Source organism: Psammomys obesus, unplaced genomic scaffold, assembly GCF_907164565.1.
Source record: "Psammomys obesus unplaced genomic scaffold, mPsaObe1.curated_primary_1811, whole genome shotgun sequence".
Classification (NCBI taxonomy): domain Eukaryota; kingdom Metazoa; phylum Chordata; class Mammalia; order Rodentia; family Muridae; genus Psammomys; species Psammomys obesus.
The window spans coordinates 21469906-21488677 of record NW_026592118.1 but is presented as its reverse complement, the minus strand read 5'-3'; the positions used below and the strand labels follow the sequence as shown (position 1 = coordinate 21488677).

Genomic DNA, 18772 nt, shown 5'->3' with positions numbered 1-18772 from the left:
CTTCTCTTCTCTTCTCTTCTCTTCTCTTCTCTTCTCTTCTCTTCTCTGATACAATACATTGAATCCAGGGCATCACATATGCTAGACAAGCACTCTATAACTAAACTATGCCAACAACAAATGACATATTCTTCACTTTATAATTTTACTTCAAATAAAAAAACAATATTCAAAAGCATAAAAATATTTGATCATTCACGTTGCATTTATTTGCCATCCACAATTTTTCCTGCATTGTAAATATCAGTGTTCTCTGTGTCTTTCCAATGCTGCATTTTCAAAATAATTTTTTTGAAATTTTTGATACTGAATTTGTTTCAGGAACCAAAGATGTAGAGCTGCTATGCACTACTGAATGCAGAGTTTGCTGCTAGAGCTTATGTGACTTTTCTATTTCTTCTTGTCAGTAGTCATATGTTTGCTCTTTAGGTGTGAAAGGAAAAGAATAAGCTAACCCACTTGCATTTCAGTGTGCCAGCAAAGTGAATGGAGGGAAGTATGGAACCACCAAAGACTATCCTGATGATGCCATTCGATTCGCAAGGACGCATCCACTAATGTATCAGCCCATAAAACCTGCTCATAAAAAGCCAATACTTGTGAAGACAGATGGAAAGTATAACCTGAAGCAACTAGCAGTAGATCGAGTGGAAGCTGAAGATGGCCAGTATGATGTTTTATTTATTGGGACAGGTAAAGAATTAGAAAGTACTGATACACTTTAACTCACCCTCAGATAACTTTTACCAATCAGCACATATCCTGTTGTTCCACTAACACGTTTGGAGACTGCTAAAGATAAAATGACTAAATGAATTTAAAACTTCAATTAATGTCATCATATTAAGTCTCATTTATGAGAAGAAATTTGAAAATTGTTGAGCACCCAGAGTTATGAAGAACAAATTCTGTGTGGTGCTTCAGCTTCTCAGCTTCAAAATCCCCTTCTCTGTGTGCAGCACAGCACTGAGCACAGCAATGATTTTAAGGAGATTTCTTAAGTGTTCTGCCTGTGGAGTTTCACATTGCCAGGGGTCCTGGCCTGAAAAAGAGTGCATTGCTAAAACCCACCGTTCATGCTTCTCTAGTTCACTGCTTTTTCTTTTCTAAAATAATATTTAAGCAAAAAAAAAAAATCCCATTAAATTTATCATAACAGACCCTCAGTGTAGGGTGTATTTTATCACTATTGATAAGGTTAATAATGTGCTCTGAGATTGCTATATTATGTAAGAATCAGACCCCTGTAAGAAACCTAAAATTACCTGAATGCTAGTTCACACAGGGTGATTTCTGACAATTAAAATAAAGTAATTTCCTGAAAACAAGACTGAAGCGTGATTAAAATGATTAAAGTATTTTAAATGCCATAGAAAGCAGAACACATATCCAGCCACCCAAAAGCTGTTTTCTTGTTTGATTTATCAAACCTCTTTTAGAACATTCAGGAAATATTGTCTACATGTTATTTAACTCACCATACTGGGCCACAGTCTTCCAGAGCAAATTAAGCTATTAGAGATGTGTGACAAATGCACTGGAAAAGCTAATAAATAGTAGATTCCCTCCCCCAATTACCAGACAGGGCTCTAGCACACCACTGGGCTGCCATTATTGCAAAATCACTGCTTCTAGATAAATAAGTCAACTTCTATCTACTTTTGCTTTTGCCTGATGTCGGTGTACTTAGTTTCAAAAACGTGACAATTTTTATTCCTTTTAGCTAACAGAAAATAAAGGTAATTTCTATCAGATTAATTATAAAATAGTTTTATTAACTCATATATAGGATTTGATAAAATTTTATAAATTGCTCAATTCTCACGAACGTTCATGGATTAATACTTCCAAAGGTCTAATATATTTTATGAATTATTGTTTCTACCCATACCAAGTTTGCATGTGGGAAAATGGATTTCTTATTAAAATTTTAAGCAGATAGATCAAACTCAGAATGTCAGAAATAATAAAAGATAAAATGGAAATCTAAACTAGAAATACAGTTTTATAAAACAGCAGGAAGCCATGAGATCTGAGTAGCTGACTGGTCTCTTGATGGGGTAGACTTGGCCGGCCAGTAAGCCCAGGTATCATTCTGTCTTTGCACACCCAGTGCAAGGACTGCAGATGTGCTGCTATGTCCAGATGGTACATGGGTGTTGAGGCAGAACTCATATCTTCATGATTACATGGCAAACAGTTTCCACACTGAACAATCTTGCTAGCCTATCAAATTTCAATATGGATATATCTATTCCTGGTTCACTGATGTAGCCATTTCCTTTTAAATTCAATCTAAAGATACAAATTATATCAGAGAAAACCTGGAGCTGAAAAATATTTTCTAGGGCCCATGTTGTTAACTTTTATTATCCCAAACTAAATATTTGGAAAATAGAATACATAGGTCTCAGACTGCAGCCACTGATAGTGTTCACCACTATCAAAACCAACAAAATAATCTGTGCTTTTCTTGGATAAAAGTGTTACACACATTTTTACAGGTAGTTAAGTAGATGGAGACTATCTTCTTGACTGATGTATCACAAAAGAAACGTCTAAAATATGGTAATTTGAATTCTGAATCTATGATTTTGCTTTTTTATAAACCAAAATATTTGAATATACGTTTTGTATTATAATACAGGTTATATATACATATATCATTTAAACTTTTGCTGAGGCACCCAAAATTGTTTTTTTCTAGTTGCAGTTATTGATGTGTAAGTAGCCACATGATTTTAACTGCCTGTGATTACATGCTTTGTGTAATCATATTTTCTGTTTGAAGACTCAGTCCTTCCTTTGATTATTGCCAATTTTTCTTTTCACAGATACGGGAATTGTGCTGAAAGTGATCACAATTTACAACCAAGAAACAGAGTGGATGGAGGAAGTCATTCTAGAGGAGCTTCAGATATTCAAGGTAATTAAATGAAGATTCAGATCCCACACACAGTCAAAGCTGAAAATAAAGAGAAAATGCACTATACTAGTTTCAGAAGTTTTTCTCAAATAACTGTGTTTTGAATTCAGAGAAATTTGGAGTGGAGAGTAATTTAAAACCTAGTGTTTGTCTCCCATAGTCAGAATGCTCAAAAGTGGGAATATTCATGTAAGAGAAAAAATACTAGTATCAAACCACAGTCATAAAAAAAATAGCACCTATCTCACATGTGGGTTCCAGGACAACTACTAAAGACTCACATCTTGCACAAACATATTATTAACACAGTCACTAAAGTGACATATTTCGAACAGTGCACATTGTGGCAGGAGGAGCACACTATGTCTAACCATAATAGATTAAGTACACAAAAGTCACCAAGAAAAAGAAAAAATAGAAAATTATATGAAAGCATAGAACGAATTTGTGAAAATACATAATTATGTATATGAACCTATAACATAACCAGCACACATATACTGAGAAGTATCATTAATGGAACAGATATCATGATTAAGCCCATGAGCAGTCCTCACTCATATTTCTTCCTAAGAGGATCCTGCAAATTTCTGATCACAATACTTTCATCTGAACAATTCACAGACTTGCTTTACGCTTGTTTCTGTTTAGAGTATCATAGTCTACATCGTTGATGACATAGTGCTGAGCTTACTTTCAATAGCATCATAACTCTATGGTTGAATGAAGCTCAAGTCATACTAACTGTACATTAGGACACACCACAGCTGTTCTGAGTTTGGAAACACTTCATAGCACATCAGCATCATACTTGGAGCATGTTTTTTATTCTTGCATTGCAGGCATCTATATAAGATTTAATTTTGCATTTGGAACAGTGGCTCTTATTTTCAGTCATACCAGTGTATCTCTTCACAATATCCTTTTAGGGGCGTTGCTACAAGGATGAATAAATGAATAATGCCCTCATGTGCAAAGAGTTTTGTTGTCAAAATGTTACAAAAAAATTCCACATGCATAAAAATAAATAAATAAAACAAAACAAGACAAAAACTGATAAGGTAGGAGAGATGCCTCAGGCAGAAGAGGTATTTGCTGCCAATACAAAGTCCTGAGTTTGATCCCAGGAACCCACATGGTGGAAGGAAAGAACAGATTCCTGGAAGGAGTCCTATCACCTCCACACAGGCAACGTGGCACAAGGACACACACTCAATAAATAAATTCAAGAGTAATTTAAAACTAACATAAAAGATCAAACAGTTTCTCTTAAAAATTAAATCCTCAAAGGGTAACTATTCCCAGAGTGAATTCCATCTGCCTGGCATTTCTGTTTGTAGGATTAATGGAGAATTTCTTGTGCTCATTAAAAGGTTTGACTATTAAGCAACATTGCTAAACTAACCTGGAGGCCCCCAATGGATTGTCCTTCCTCTACTGTAATCCTAAGAAAACGAGGTTCTTCATCTTGGTTGAAGAATGTACAGTGATTTACTATGGCTATTCCAATACACACATGATCCACACAGGCTCGGGTTCAAATAATCAAAACGGTTTACCTTAGTAAAATTTCTACTTTATTATTCTAAAGATAAATGAGTTTATGAATAAAAAGGTATTATTTAAAGCAGTTACTATTTACTCCCGAGACAAATAATAAACTGACTGGATCTTCAGTTGTTCTCACTGGCACAACTGTTCCACTGCACTACAATAATTAAAAGGTGGTTTACTAGAGTTGGATTTACACAGTGATATACTAAAGCAAGAACTATAGGCTGCAAGCATAGAATCACTCTTAACTATTTTGACTTCTTGTTAAGCAGCTAGTTCTATATTTACTAAAAATAAAACACTTTGATTGATTTCAGGATCCAGTTCCTATCATTTCTATGGAAATTTCTTCAAAGAGAGTAAGTTGCTTACATGTCTGAGTCTTTTCTGTTTGTTAGTTAAAACACACTGTTCAAGAATGTTAACAAGGGGGAGTTAGTAAGACCTGGCGAGGACAGGAGCTCCACAAGCAGAGCAACAGAACCAAGAAATCTGGTCATAGGGGTCTTTTCTGAGACTGATACTCCAACCAAGGACCATTCATGGATAAAACCTAGAACCCCTGCACAGAAGCCCAGGACAGCTCAGTATCCAAGTGGGTACCCTAGTAAGGGGAACAGGGACTGTCTCTGACATGAACTCGGTGGCTGGCTCTTTGACCTCCTCCCCCTGAGGGAGGAGCAGCCTTGTCAGGCCACAGAGGAGGACATTGTAGCCAGTCCTGATGAGACCTGATAAGCTAGGGTCAGATGGAAGGGGAGGAGGACCTCCCTTATCAGTGGACTTGGGGAGGGGCAAGGGAGATTAGGGAGGGAGAGTGGGATTGGGAGGGGCTGAGGGAGGGGGCTACAGCTGGGATATAAAGTGAATAAAATGTAATAAAATAAAAATTTAATTAAAGAATGTTAGCGAATGATTTGTATAAGGAAAGGAGGTTGCTCATTATTTTATACTGTCACTGTAGGAACCCAGGAGCTATCTTCTGTAAATTCATCTCTGCTAATGGCTTCTTATTTCATGTAGCAACAGCTCTACATTGGATCCACCTCTGCAGTGGCACAAGTCAGATTCCATCACTGTGACATGTACGGGAGCGCTTGTGCTGACTGCTGCCTGGCTCGAGACCCTTATTGTGCGTGGGATGGCATTTCCTGCTCCAGGTACTACCCAACTGGCGCACACGCAAAGAGGTAAAAAGCCGTCATCCTTCCTGGCATGTTTCCATTGTTCTTTCTTTCTTTTTGTGCCCATTCAATGAAAGTAAGCTGTTTTAATCTAAACAAATTACTTCGGCTGTATTTTGATGATAAATCTAAGCATTTACAGTTTGCAATTTCTCTTCACATGACTTTGATGCACTGTCATGTACCAGACATGACCATGGATGAACATTCCTTTTGGTCATTTACTTTTTTATCTTACTGGGAATTAAATATACCCCTCCTTTGCTTTCCCTGTCCCCTGCAAGACATAATGAAGTTCAGATAAACTTCAGACATAGAAATGGCAACATCACACTTGAAGGATTCAGAGACTTAAAAAGAAAATAAATAAATAAATCCTAAAACACATTCTGTAGTTTCGCATGTCCTCTCAAGCAGCTGGTCTTCATTTATTTCATTAGAAAGTGAATATTTTAACTCCTAGGCAAATGCATGACCTGTCTAATTAATGAAATGTGTGATTTAATTCAACACAAATGAAAGGTACCGAGAGACCTCTGAACTCTAATGTCTATAGATCTATGATGTCATTGCCATTTATAAGGAAAAGTCAATGCAAGCTATATTAAACAGGATTTTAGGCTCAAGAAGCACTTTGAAGGGTATTTTTCCACTCAAACTACACGAGATTGTATACATATTAAGAAAATAAATAATAAAAAGTCTTATATAATAAGCAGAATGTTTTTTTTTCTCTCACAAGGAATAAATAAAACACACAGAGAACTATCTAAAATTCCCTCAGAAAGAAATTTGTATGAATTCCAGTTATATGTGCTGCATAATTTTTGGTTATTTTTTTCCATATATATTTTGAATCAAATTGAATCTAAATCAGTATAATTATCCTTTTATGATCACACAAAAATATCTCTCTCTCTCATTCTCTTTCTCTGTCACATGCACAAACATAAACGCCTTCAGTAATTCAAAACTTTTATTAATTTGACTTGAGCAAATCAACATCCTAAGAAGGATTTAAAGACAGGGGAGAATAAGCCTAAGGTGAAGAGAGCCTTCCAGAGAAGTGTGGGCCAAACAATGTACCAACTGCGCTAAATAAGTGAGCAACTCATTCTATTTTCTGCAAATGCTTATAGGTATTTGAACTCATTCTTGAAGAATAAAGCTGCGACAGTACTTTAAATGCTGAGGACAGTTTGTTCAGCTACTACGTGAGTTCTGTCCTGCAAGCCTGGGGTATAAGGAAAAAATGCTTGATCTTCTGGTGGTGCAGAGCAGAACTGCCAACAGTGCTGATGGTAGCTCACCGCTGAGTACTTTAGCTACTTGATCAAGTGCAGTGTACATAACGTTTTATTGCATTCTCTATAAAACTGAGAACACTCTTACGAGAGAGTCTGTGGAGGTTCCAGTTGAAGGGGGTTAATCTAGGCAAAGGCATAGAATGCACAAGAGGAGCCATGCCACACCACAATGACGCTAAGCTTGAACCAGTCAGTTTCCAGGGCTAATGTTTCTTCATTTGGTGTGCCTCTTTTAAAAGTGTGCAGCCATAAAGTGGATAATATATATAAAAGTAGGTTAAACGAGTTACTTTGAAAAGGATAGATAAATGTACAAAATAGCAGACTAGGGATAGCAGTAAGAGATAATACTGAAGCCATGCTTATAAATAAATTCACTGAGTTCAGGGTACTAGAGAACTTTCACCGTGTCAAATTCTTTGCAGCTATCACCCACTCCTGGAGGAGAAGCTTTTGGGTAAGTGCCAGCACATGGAAAGAAAATGGTTTGCTTTTATAGGATCAGTTCTGCCTCAAACTTGAATAGAAGCTGGAAGAGAAAACTGGTCATTTACATAAACATTTTTTTTTCTGCTCACAGAGTGAAAATGAGTCAGTGGGGAAAGACTAATTCACAATCTGGCCACTTCTTTAAACTGGCCTTCCAAAATACACTGTAATCTTTGGAGCTGACTCCTTTTCTCCTCCTGGATCTCATTTTGTCTATTTTCAGTGTCCTCTTTAAAGGTTTCTAAGAAGTAAGGAATATAAGAAAAATATGCAGCCTTCAAGAATGCATGGCTCCTTTGCTCAAACATCCTTCTTGTCCTGATCATAATACCTGTTTTATTTAATGCTGGGGTAAGGGACAATTATATTAGAGTACTATAACAGGAACAGAAAGCTTATTGGAAGATGTAACCTTTTTGTGAAGGCATGTTTCCAATTATTTCAAACAAATTTTTGAATTCTTTATATACCATTCAACTTGCTTATCTAGAGTGGTCTAGAATGTTGTTTCTATTATCCGCATATGGCTATTATAATGATCTCAATAAAGCATTATCTCTGCAACATGGAAACCATTTCCTTCCCTCACTCTTTTAATCTCCACTCCGTTCATTACCATTGTCCAGCAGAATGAAGCAGTGGTCATCTAAGGGAGCACCCACACTGGCAGTTGAAGTCACTCCCTGTCTGCTGTCAGTTACACCTAGCTGTCCACACTAGAGTAAAAAAAAAATCTAAAACCTCCTAGCTCTGCTTTTACTATAAGGTTTTTTTTACTATAAGGTCCTAGCTCAAAGCAATGACACCCATTGAAGTTCTAACCTTAATTTTATAAAATTCTGGGTCTTCTGTGAGATTTTCTAATTGGCGGTTTATTTAAAATGCATATTCTTTTGTGTATAGAACATAACCCTGAAAATTGATTGGTAATATCTTCTACCCTTGCCTTTCCCATGTGAGGAAAACTCCCACCCCTTGACTAGCATTCCACTATCATTTTTAAAGACAACGAAGAGACAAAAGAACAGTAACAGTGAAAACGTTAAAGAGTTAAACTAGTTGGATTTAAATATCTTTTTCCTTATTGTGCTTCATTATATAGAGGAGCTTTGCTACACTTTCTGCTCAAATAAATTCCCGGAGTACTTATCTGCACACACCGCTTGTCATCCCTTTACAAACTACAAGTTTCTTGTTGAACGAAATATTTAACAAAATGTAAAGAGAAAGTGATTAAATTACTACTTGAGTATCTGAAATTCAAACTTACATAAACATTTAAAGAACAGTGTTGTGTAGATCTTTTAGCCATTGAAAATGTGGGAAAAAAAAAGTGTAAAACTTCGATTTTATGCTAGTTTCATAAAACAGTTTTTTTTTTTCCCCCTGACAACAGAGTTTTGCTAGAATCTTCAGTGTGGTTGGCTGCATTTTAAAATCCAGGAAATTGTATCTCAGAATCTCTCCTCCCCCCCCTCTCTCTCTCCCAGGCGTTTCCGCAGGCAGGACATCAGACATGGCAATGCCGCCCAGCAGTGCTTCGGACAGCAGTTTGTTGGTAATCCTTAGAAAAATCGCTTGTTCGCCTTTACCCAACGTATGCTGAGGGGAAACCGCACATTTCTTTGAATGAGTCACTTTCCTGAAACACTGTCCCTGGATGTATCTGTTTTTCTTGCAGATATTTAAAATCAGGTGTATGGTATTTTACAGAACTAGCAAAACTGGCTCCAGATACCATTGCTAATACAGTCTGATATTAGAGATCAAGGCTGAGGAACCTTAGGACTACAAAGCAGCAGAGCGCTGGCTGATGGCAGTGGCTGTCCTGGACCTCCCTCTGTGGGGCAGGCTGGCCTTAAACTCAGGATTCTGCCAGTCTCTGCCACATGAGTTCTGGGATTAAAGGTGTGTGCCACTGCCACCACCACCTGGTTTGAATTTATTTTTACTATGTATGACGTAGCATATGTCATTTTTAGAACAGATGAAAACTGTTTCTTCTTCTGCTACAGCAGAGTAACTTTAGAACGAATTATTAACTGTCCTCATATTTGTGCAACAACAAGAAAACTAAACAAAACAGGACATGATATTTTGAGCCATTGTATGATACCCAAGCTGTGTGTTATGTTATTGGGTTCACTGAGAAGCAACAGGATGATGGGTGCCACCTTTTGGAGCCAATGGTGGTTATGCCATTTTTAGAACTTGCAGCCCAGATATTTGTTCATTTGTTTGTTTTGTTGTTTGGATCCAAGCAGACTTGAGATTCAATGCAGTTATTCTAGCTTCTGAGAGTATCAGGAACAGAAAGCATGGCCTTAGTCTTAGGAAGTTTAGAGGTCAGTTTTGAAAGTGAGGGCAAAAATCCTGGGCAATCAAATGATACCCTTGTTTGAACATCTGCTGCTCATGCCTTCTCCTGCCTTATCAGAGAACATTGCCACAGATTTCCGTGAGTTCCTCTTTGATGGACTTATCACTGCCCCCTATTTTAGAACTAAGTTCCCAGATGCTACCTTCTAGCCCACTTCATCATCTACTATCCTTTTTAATCTCCAAATTCTCATATAGCATTCTAAATAATGGCTTTAAATGACTCAGTAGAAATCAGTACCCAGAAGAGTTACTTACATTACTGTGGCACCAGAACACAGTTTAAGAAATTAAATAAATTCCAATCTTAAGGCTGATGTTATTACCTTTCTGTTGTAGGAGACGCGTTGGACAGGACTGAAGAGAGGCTGGTTTATGGCATAGAAAGCAACAGTACTTTGCTGGAATGCACCCCACGGTCACTACAAGCAAAAGTCGTCTGGTTTGTACAGAAGGGACGTGACCTAAGAAAAGAAGAGGTAACTCATAGCTATGCATTCACCTTTAGTGTCTTACCTAGAGTGAGAAGCAGAAAACAGGTGATCTGGGTGTTTAAAATGAAACCATGTTGACTTAACTACGTCTTACTATTTCTAGAATATAAAACACCTAAACATGGTGTTGTGAGTTTGAAATTGTGACACTGGAGAGGGGCAGGCAAATTAATCTTGGAGGATAGGATCCAGCCAGCCAATCTTTCCAGTCTCCAGACTAGTGAAAGTACCTGTCTAAAAAACACATCATGGAGGGTTGCTAAGACACTAAGGTTGTCTTCTGGTTTATATATGCGCTCATGCTCATGTGCATAAACAAACCTACAAACACATATGTCAACACACATACAAACCTAATATTTTTTAAATCAATTTTCTTTTTTAAGTATTATTTATGTGTGTATAAAATTTTGTAATGTTCATACATGTCTAAACATGGTTAACATTTCAAATAGATTATTTTACATATATATATATATATATATATATATACATATGAATTGATATTTTAAATTATGGACATTGACATTTATGTATTTCTTCCTGAAAAAAGTATCTACAGCTTTATGATGTATGGCATGGCAACATCTTTATTTATTTATTCATCTATTTATTTATTTATATTTTTTATTTTTAAATAATTTTATACATTCACTTGTATCCCATCTGTAGCCCTCTCCCTCTTTCCCTCTCAATCCTCCCCTCCCTCCGTCATCTCCTCCCTGCCCCCTTCCGAGTCCATTGAGAGGGGGTGTCCTCCTCTCCTTCCGTCTGGCCCTAGCTTATCAGGTATCTTCAGGGTGGTTGCAATGTCCTTATCTGTGGCCTAGCAAGGCTGCTCCTCCCTCAGGGGGGAGGGGAAGCTCATGAGTTCATGTCAGAACAATTGCACGGCAACATCTTAAACTATATACACCAAGATAGCATTCCTGAACAATAGCAAACTTATGCACATATAAGAATAATAGTGATGTCAATGTCCATAAAGTTTTAAATCAAATATGAGATACTGACATAGGGTTTTAAGCCTTTTAAGCCGCTGGGAACAAAGGCAAGCCTCACCACTCTCCCCATTTTGAGTAGTTTTGGATAGTATGCTTCTGAGGTCATGTAAGAATTAGAAGCAACGACTTTGCTGCTTTGAAAGACAGGGGAAGAGGCAGCATTTGAAGCACACCTGGAATGGTATAGAGGACATTACAAGAATGGGGAGGTGACAAGAGAAAGTTGGTTAGTTGGTTGTGTCAAGGGCATAGGGTCTTTAGGAAGGGAGAGCGCTCATGCTTAAGGATGATCTCAACTCTATTTTTCCAAGTGGAATTTTAAATTAGCTACGAGAATGTTCACATCAGTGGGAAGATCTTGATGAATATAGTACAGATGGCCTTTGCTAAAAAAGACGTTTCAAGTTGAGTGAGTAATGGGATTCCTACAGCCCTGCCTTGTGCCTAGAGGAGAGGAGAGGAGAGCTGTAAGTGCATGACTCGTAGATGATAAATAGAAATGACGGCTGTGTTTATTTATTTACTTATTTACCTATTCATTTATTTGTTTGTTTTTATTTTTACTGGAGATTAAATCTGTCCCTCAAGTCAAAATTACCAATCCCCCCAAACACAAATTATTTGTTTTTAGTCTTTGGTGAAACTAAAAACGTTAGAGGGGATAAAATTTATAAATTTTGCATTCCCTCAGTATTCATTAGATAAGACTTATACCAGTTCAAGCCAGATGGAGTCCCAGCACTGAAAGGGGTCATGGACACAGACCCACTCCTAATCAAGAAGTTGTTTGAGAATTACTGACAGAGGGAAACTCAGTTTCCTCCGATGAAGTGTCATGGGTATATCAAGCACACCCCAGGAAGGCCCCATGACCAGGGTGCTTGGCCAACACAAAACCAAACCCAGGTTTATTTTGTTTTTGTTTTCTGTTTTTGTTTTTGTAGGCTTTTTGTTTCAGTTTTTATTTTTCTTTGTTTTCATATAGTATTTTTCTATGTAGCCCTGGCTGTCCTTGAATTCTCTCTATAAACCAGCCTGGCCTAGATATCAGAAATTCATCTGCCTCTGCCTCCATAGTGCTAGGATTAAAGACATGAGCCATCATGTCCGGCATTGTTTTGCCAGTTTTTTTTTAACTGTAGTTTTTTTTTTTTTATTTGTGTGTGTGTGATTTCTTTCTTTTGGAGAGAGAGGGGAGGAATATTGTTGGGTGGGTAGGAAGGTAGGGAAGACTGGAGTGAGTTGAAAAACATGATCAAAATATATTGTATGTTTAAAAAGTTAAAAACCGAAAAATAATTAAGAAGAGTTTCAACATGCTAAGGCTTAGGGATAATATGGAAATTTATCAGGAAAGAAAAACTCTTCTAAATTTTCATGGCACTGTAACAGTACATACATATGGAAAACTAATGCAGTATTCCACACTGAATTAAACTGTTTATTTATTGCCAGCCTATTTCCACTTCTCAAATGTGAGATAAAATGGCTTTTTAAATTCCACCGTAATACTTGGCAGAAGGGACCTGGGAATACTCCATGGTTCATTCAGTCAAAGGGCTTCGGAAGACAGAAGTAATTCTTTCATCAGTAGATTTCTTCACTTAGTGAGCTCTGTTTCTCATTTGGAACTCACTGTAATCTGCCTCATTTGGAAGTCATTCCAACATGGCGCATCCATCAGTGCTCAACTCTGAGCTTTGTTCCCATCTTGCTGATTTTGCCTACTTTCTTTCCAACTGCATTCCAATTTTCCTAACTGATATATGGAATTCTGAATTTACTCACTATGAAAATCATGGGACAGTCAGATAATTAATGGTTTCCATAGATATAGCAATATATGCATTTAATTATTCATAAGCTACACCAAAACAAAACTTCACCAGAGGCCAAATGTATAAATTCTATACTGAAAGCAGAATGGCTTAGAAAGTAAGTCCTCAGTTTCATTTAACTAACATTTTGCATTCATTATCATTTCTGTATCTCATTTACTTTGAGACATAGTAATTATATTGCCAAATGTAGACCGTAATAAAGGATGTTTAATTTTGCTTAGTCAAATTCTGAGCTCCTATGAGGATGCTGTGCACAGTATTACTGGCAATAACAATCAAAATTTATTCCTCACTTCATAAACTGGAAGAAGTCACTAACTTGGCAGCCAAGGGTACAAACCCTTTCCTTCTACTCAACTGAAATCTCTGATTCTAACAATCATGCCTTTTCAAGTGTCTACATATACCTGTTATTCTGAATCTTGCAGTGATATTTATAAATGATTATTAATATGACTAAAATATTTGATCATATTATTTTTTAGTAGTATGCTCCTGAATTGCCATACAGCATCTAAAATCTCATTTGTCTGCCTTCTAAATTTTGGATACCAGCCTTTTTCGCAAACATGCATCTTCTAGTTTCCTTGCCATGTGGAAATAATCTAGACATATTTTATTAGATCTTTAAATATTAAAGTCTGCTTTTCTAAGTACTTCTTACAGGACATTTTCTATAGTTAATTATGTTTTTTAATAGTTACCGTAAGCATATTAAATATTCAATGAATAAGTTAAATACATTGATTGTGAGATGTAACACTGTGATTTCCTAAAGAAAAGAGCCCTAGAGTGCTTTCGATAAAAGTTATTCCTTATTGCAATCCTACTGCACAGAGGACTGTGCTAGGTGCCTTTTTTGTCATTGCTAGATTTCTCAACTGAACAGTGGCCATGATTATTCAATGCTTACACACACAGAAACTGAAGTTGAATGAGCTGAAGCTGATGCACAGCCAGTGACATAGCCAATGTTTAAACTCAAGAAGTCCTGACCCACTGTTAGTTTATAGTCATTCGTTGTCTGAGTATTGAGAACTGTATAGTCTATAACAACCATTCTCAAACATAGTTTATAATCAAAGTAATTGAAATCCAGAATGTGTAATAACTCACACCTAATAAAATAAACTCAGGCCCAGAGCTTGTTCGGCTAAATGTTCTTCTGCAAAATGACACAACCTTCTGAAATCAGAATATAAATACAGTTTCGGATGCTTAGGGATGAAGAGCAAGTGGAAAACGTCTCATAGCTGGAGTTCAGACGTTTGACATCTGCCAGTGTAATCCCTACGAACACTTCAGCGGGCTGCTTTAGCTTCGCTGACAAAGCCATTATTCTTCATGTTTAAGTATCTAAGAGCCTTGCCATCATTTAACCTTTCTCCACTCTAAGCTCTGGTATCAGGAAACATTGTTATATAGTATATGCAGCAGTGGGTTTTCATTCTCTGTGTAACTTCCAAGTCTTCTACTCTTTGTCTTTTGGTTAAAGAGGGCTCCCACATTGCCATAAGTTGCTGTATCTTCTGAACACTTGTGTGCTTTTCACCATCCTAAGCATTTTATGTCTGTTAATACTTTTATCCCCTATAGTAGTTTGGTGATGGACCCTTTTAGGTAAAGAAAGTGAATCACAGAGAAAGTGGGCTGCTTCTGTGAAAGCACGTGGGCTGTGAAGTTACTGTGTTTTGAGGACACTCAGGTATCAGTTTAGGAAGGAGTGGGATAGAGAATGGGGCTACCACCCTTTACATATCTTACCCTGGACAGTGGATAATTAAGAACTGAGGGAGCTAAAGCTCTGAACAAAGGAAAACCCACATTTGGGAGAAAAATAAGATGACCAAGTCCAAATGAAATAGAAAAGAAGTAATGATTATAGTTATCATTCATTCAGTGCTTGCTGTTCACTCTGCACTGTTCTGAGTTTTAGACACAGTTACCTACATCAAACTTGCAACATTTCTCTGAAAAAGTAAGTGCTATTATATACAATATGAAGATGAAATTAAGTTGTCAGTATTTTTAGACTAGATTAGCTTAAGCAATTAGAGACAGAAGGGTCAGACAGGGGCATAATAGAACCTATAAGAAGAAAGTGGGTAAGATATGATAATCAGGAACATCCTTTGCAAAAGCAAAAAAACAAAACACATACACAGTTTCTAACAGGAACGGTGCAGTGGGATAGCCACGGAAGAAGCCATCAGGCAATAAGGTTATGGGCACATGCTTCTTTGTTGAATGAGGAACAATCAGTGCAGTGGGCTGTACCAAAAGCTAAGCTGTGTGTGAGAGAGAGGAACAGGGAGCAGGGTAACCATAAGTTTTAGTTTCTTTCTTTTGAAATATGGGACTTGGGTCTGTTTAAAGTTGAAAGGAAGTAGCCAGAAGGGGTGTGTAGCTAACTGGTGAAGCACGATAAAGAACATGTGTGAGAGAATCTAATCAGAGAAAGGTGACAGGTTGGATTCTAAAAGAAGCAAAGATTGGGCTGGAAGAGAGGCTCCTCCATTAAAGGCTAGGCGCAGCAACAAGAGGACAGAAAGCAAAATGTCTCTTCCTCTGGGTAGTGGGGAAAACAATCAGTGACTTAAGTTGATAGTGTGATTTCATCCACAGATGAGGGATAGATGGTCCAATGGTCTGTTGTCATTAGTTAAATTTGGTGAGCACATACATTTTTGCATGCCATTTTCATTAAAGATAATAGAAAAAAACTTTACCCAAAGAGGATATAAATTGCTATTTTTCTTAGGGTTGCAAAAAGAAAAATGCTTTTATAAGGAAATCTAAATCACCAGTACTTTCTTGTTTACAAATTCCTGATTTACATGATTTTACACACCTGGGTGTATAAGGCCCCCAAATAATTGCAATTCTCAGTCCTAACATCATTAGGGGAAAAATATTTCTTGTTAAAATATTTAGCTGTACAATTAAAGTATTTCTTTCTTTGAAATGCAAACATTATATTCTAAAAATCAGTAAATGGGAGATATTTTAACATGCATTAATAGCTAAGATTTATATGCTTATTAATTCAATAGTGATGACAGAGACCATGATCACAAGGAACAAAGTATTTGCTATAGTTCTTTAAGGAAAAACGTTCTGACCCTAGATTTAAAGGCTTGATGAAAAGTCTTATATACTGGAATATTACCATTTAGTACCATTGTGAAAGTCACCCCTGTGTTTTGAAGAAAACAACCTCTTAGGAAAAAAAAAAAACAACTGCTTTTCACTATGCCGTGAGCACTAAAATGTCACCACAATGAATTCTCACTAATAGTAAAGCAACAGCCTGAAGAACTTCAAAGTACAATCTTCCGGACTTTGGTCTTTAGTCATACAATATCCTGATCATACTGCAAGAAGATTGTGTTTTAGTCATGAATTGAATCAGTGTCATAAATTTCCTGTGGGGAAATTAGGGAGCAACCTGAAGATGTAATATATAAGCTCATTCTCTTTCCAGTATGGTATACAGCAGAAAAATGAGCACATGCTCCACAAGATCAATGCAACACTTCATACAATCTCTCCTTTGGCGAACACAGAGAAATCATATTCTCCTACTGTGGGGGATTTTCAACTTAAAGGGAAATGCATGTTAGTATGTTTAAAAAATAATCTGACTTCAATGTAGCATATTTTGAGCATTTCCAGCCTTTAGACATGTGCAAATATGCCCATTTACTATGAAAATTTCAAGAGAATGCACAAAATGACATCAGCCCCAAATCTTAGATTACAACTTATTCCTAGTTTTTTTTTTTTTACTATCATCACCAAAGTTATAATTTCTTTAAGTCTACATTTAGTCCTCCCACTAAGCCATACAACTTCATCAAAGTCACTTAAATCCTGCTGGAAAATGGAATAGTCATGCATAACCCAGCGACCAGCCTCTCCTTCCACCTACCATAAGAGTTCCCTGTTTCTGCATTAACTGTATACAGTAAGGCCCTTAGAGATGGCTGCTCCTGTGAAAACATGGATACAAGCTGCACCTTTGATATTAGAGCTATATCATCAGAAGTAGAACAGTTACAGAGTAAGATGCCATTTTTTATCTACTATCTTGTTTGCTACATAACTCATTCCTCTGGCCTTCATCAATACTAACCCAGGTCAAGAAATGTAAGGGATTGGGGACTGGAGAGATGGCTCAGGGGTTAAGAGCACTGTCTGTTCTTTCAAAGGTGCTGAGTTCAATTCCCAGCAACCGCATGGTGGCTCACAACCATCTATAATGAGATCTGGTACTCTCTTCTGGTGTGCTGGCACTCAATGAAGGTAGAAAAATGTATAAATAAATAAATAAATAAATAGATCTAAAATAAATGTAAGGGATCAAAGACAGCTATGTCTGTCTGCTCTCTTTACACATATCACAGAAAAGCATGGGGTTTGCTTCCACATCCGTGTTTGTTTTTTCGTGTTTTCACAACACAAAGGGCGTGCAGTATTGCCTCATTTGAAACATCTGTTCAGTAAATTTGATGTTTCTCTTTTAGCCCATTAAAGTGTTCATTTCTTTTAAAAAATAATGATGTTTTACAGTCAGTAAACATTCAGACCTTCAGATTCAGTGGAAAAGAAAACTTCATAATATCAAATGTCCCAACTGTTTTTTGGTTCCCAGACAGTCATTTAGCTCGCTCACTTTGATGAAAAGCTAAAGACCACACAGTTCCTGTACCATGAAGGGAGACTAGATTCTCTTAAAAAATACAAATGAACCTAGAACGTTGGATATATCTCTTCCCCTAATTTTCCAAGATAAGACGGAGACTCTTTGGACATGAACTATATCCTCTTGTTTCTATAGAAGCAGGTGCATATGGGTATTTTCTCCCTCTGACATCAGCATTTTCAGGCTTTTGATAAAACCAACAAACATGGCCACACAGCAAGCCCTCTGAAGACAGATGTGAATAGCGAAGTGTTCCAAAAATATCTTCATTTTCTGACTGCTTCTGTTCCGGGACATGGCTCACATTGTATAGAAAATCAAACCCGTGTGGACATAAGCCAGCAGAGAGCTGTGCACGTGAGCACGTGTTTTGATCTAGATAGAACAGCTTCTGTTGAACTGCCTTTGGGTATCTCCTTCGTCTGCACTGAGATAATTGCCTAAAAAAAATGATGTATTTACTGCTGCGCTCTGCCATGTCTCTCATTTCATGAGATGTAGGAAAGATAGCCACAGGACTCAGTTCCAGGAAAGAGGCATGTCCCACAGGGGTAATTTTAAAAGTATGTTTTAGAGATATTTTAAACCTTACAATCGTTCCTTGTTCCTTTGGCCATTAGGAATGCTAGGGTTAAGCTGCACTTCCAGGACAGGTGTATGGTCCCCTATGGAGAGCATTTCTGTATTTGAACTTTCACCTCTCTCCTCTTGCTTTTCTTCCATTCTGATATTCTTGTCTCTGGGCAGTTTTGATCAGACTTTCTAAATGCCTGAGAAGCTATGATTATGTATGCCGGGTTCTCAGAAACCAGTTTAGTCCATTTGTTTGCAAAAGAAAATTACTAATTACAAAGAGAAAACCCTAGAGTTTCTATTGTCTGTCTTGTTC

The 18772-nt window shown here is 37.1% G+C and overlaps 1 protein-coding gene across 1 annotated transcript in view; it reads left to right on the top strand.

The window, feature by feature from the left end:
• Sema3e (semaphorin 3E) overlaps positions 1-18772 on the top strand; it is a 244915-nt gene that overhangs the window by 217947 nt on the left and 8196 nt on the right. Inside the window, exons 11-16 of the mRNA XM_055613028.1 lie at positions 471-693; positions 2835-2926; positions 4798-4839; positions 5504-5670; positions 8951-9018; positions 10179-10318. Of these exons, the coding sequence (XP_055469003.1) occupies positions 471-693; positions 2835-2926; positions 4798-4839; positions 5504-5670; positions 8951-9018; positions 10179-10318 (732 nt within the window). The remainder of the gene's footprint in view (positions 1-470; positions 694-2834; positions 2927-4797; positions 4840-5503; positions 5671-8950; positions 9019-10178; positions 10319-18772) is intronic.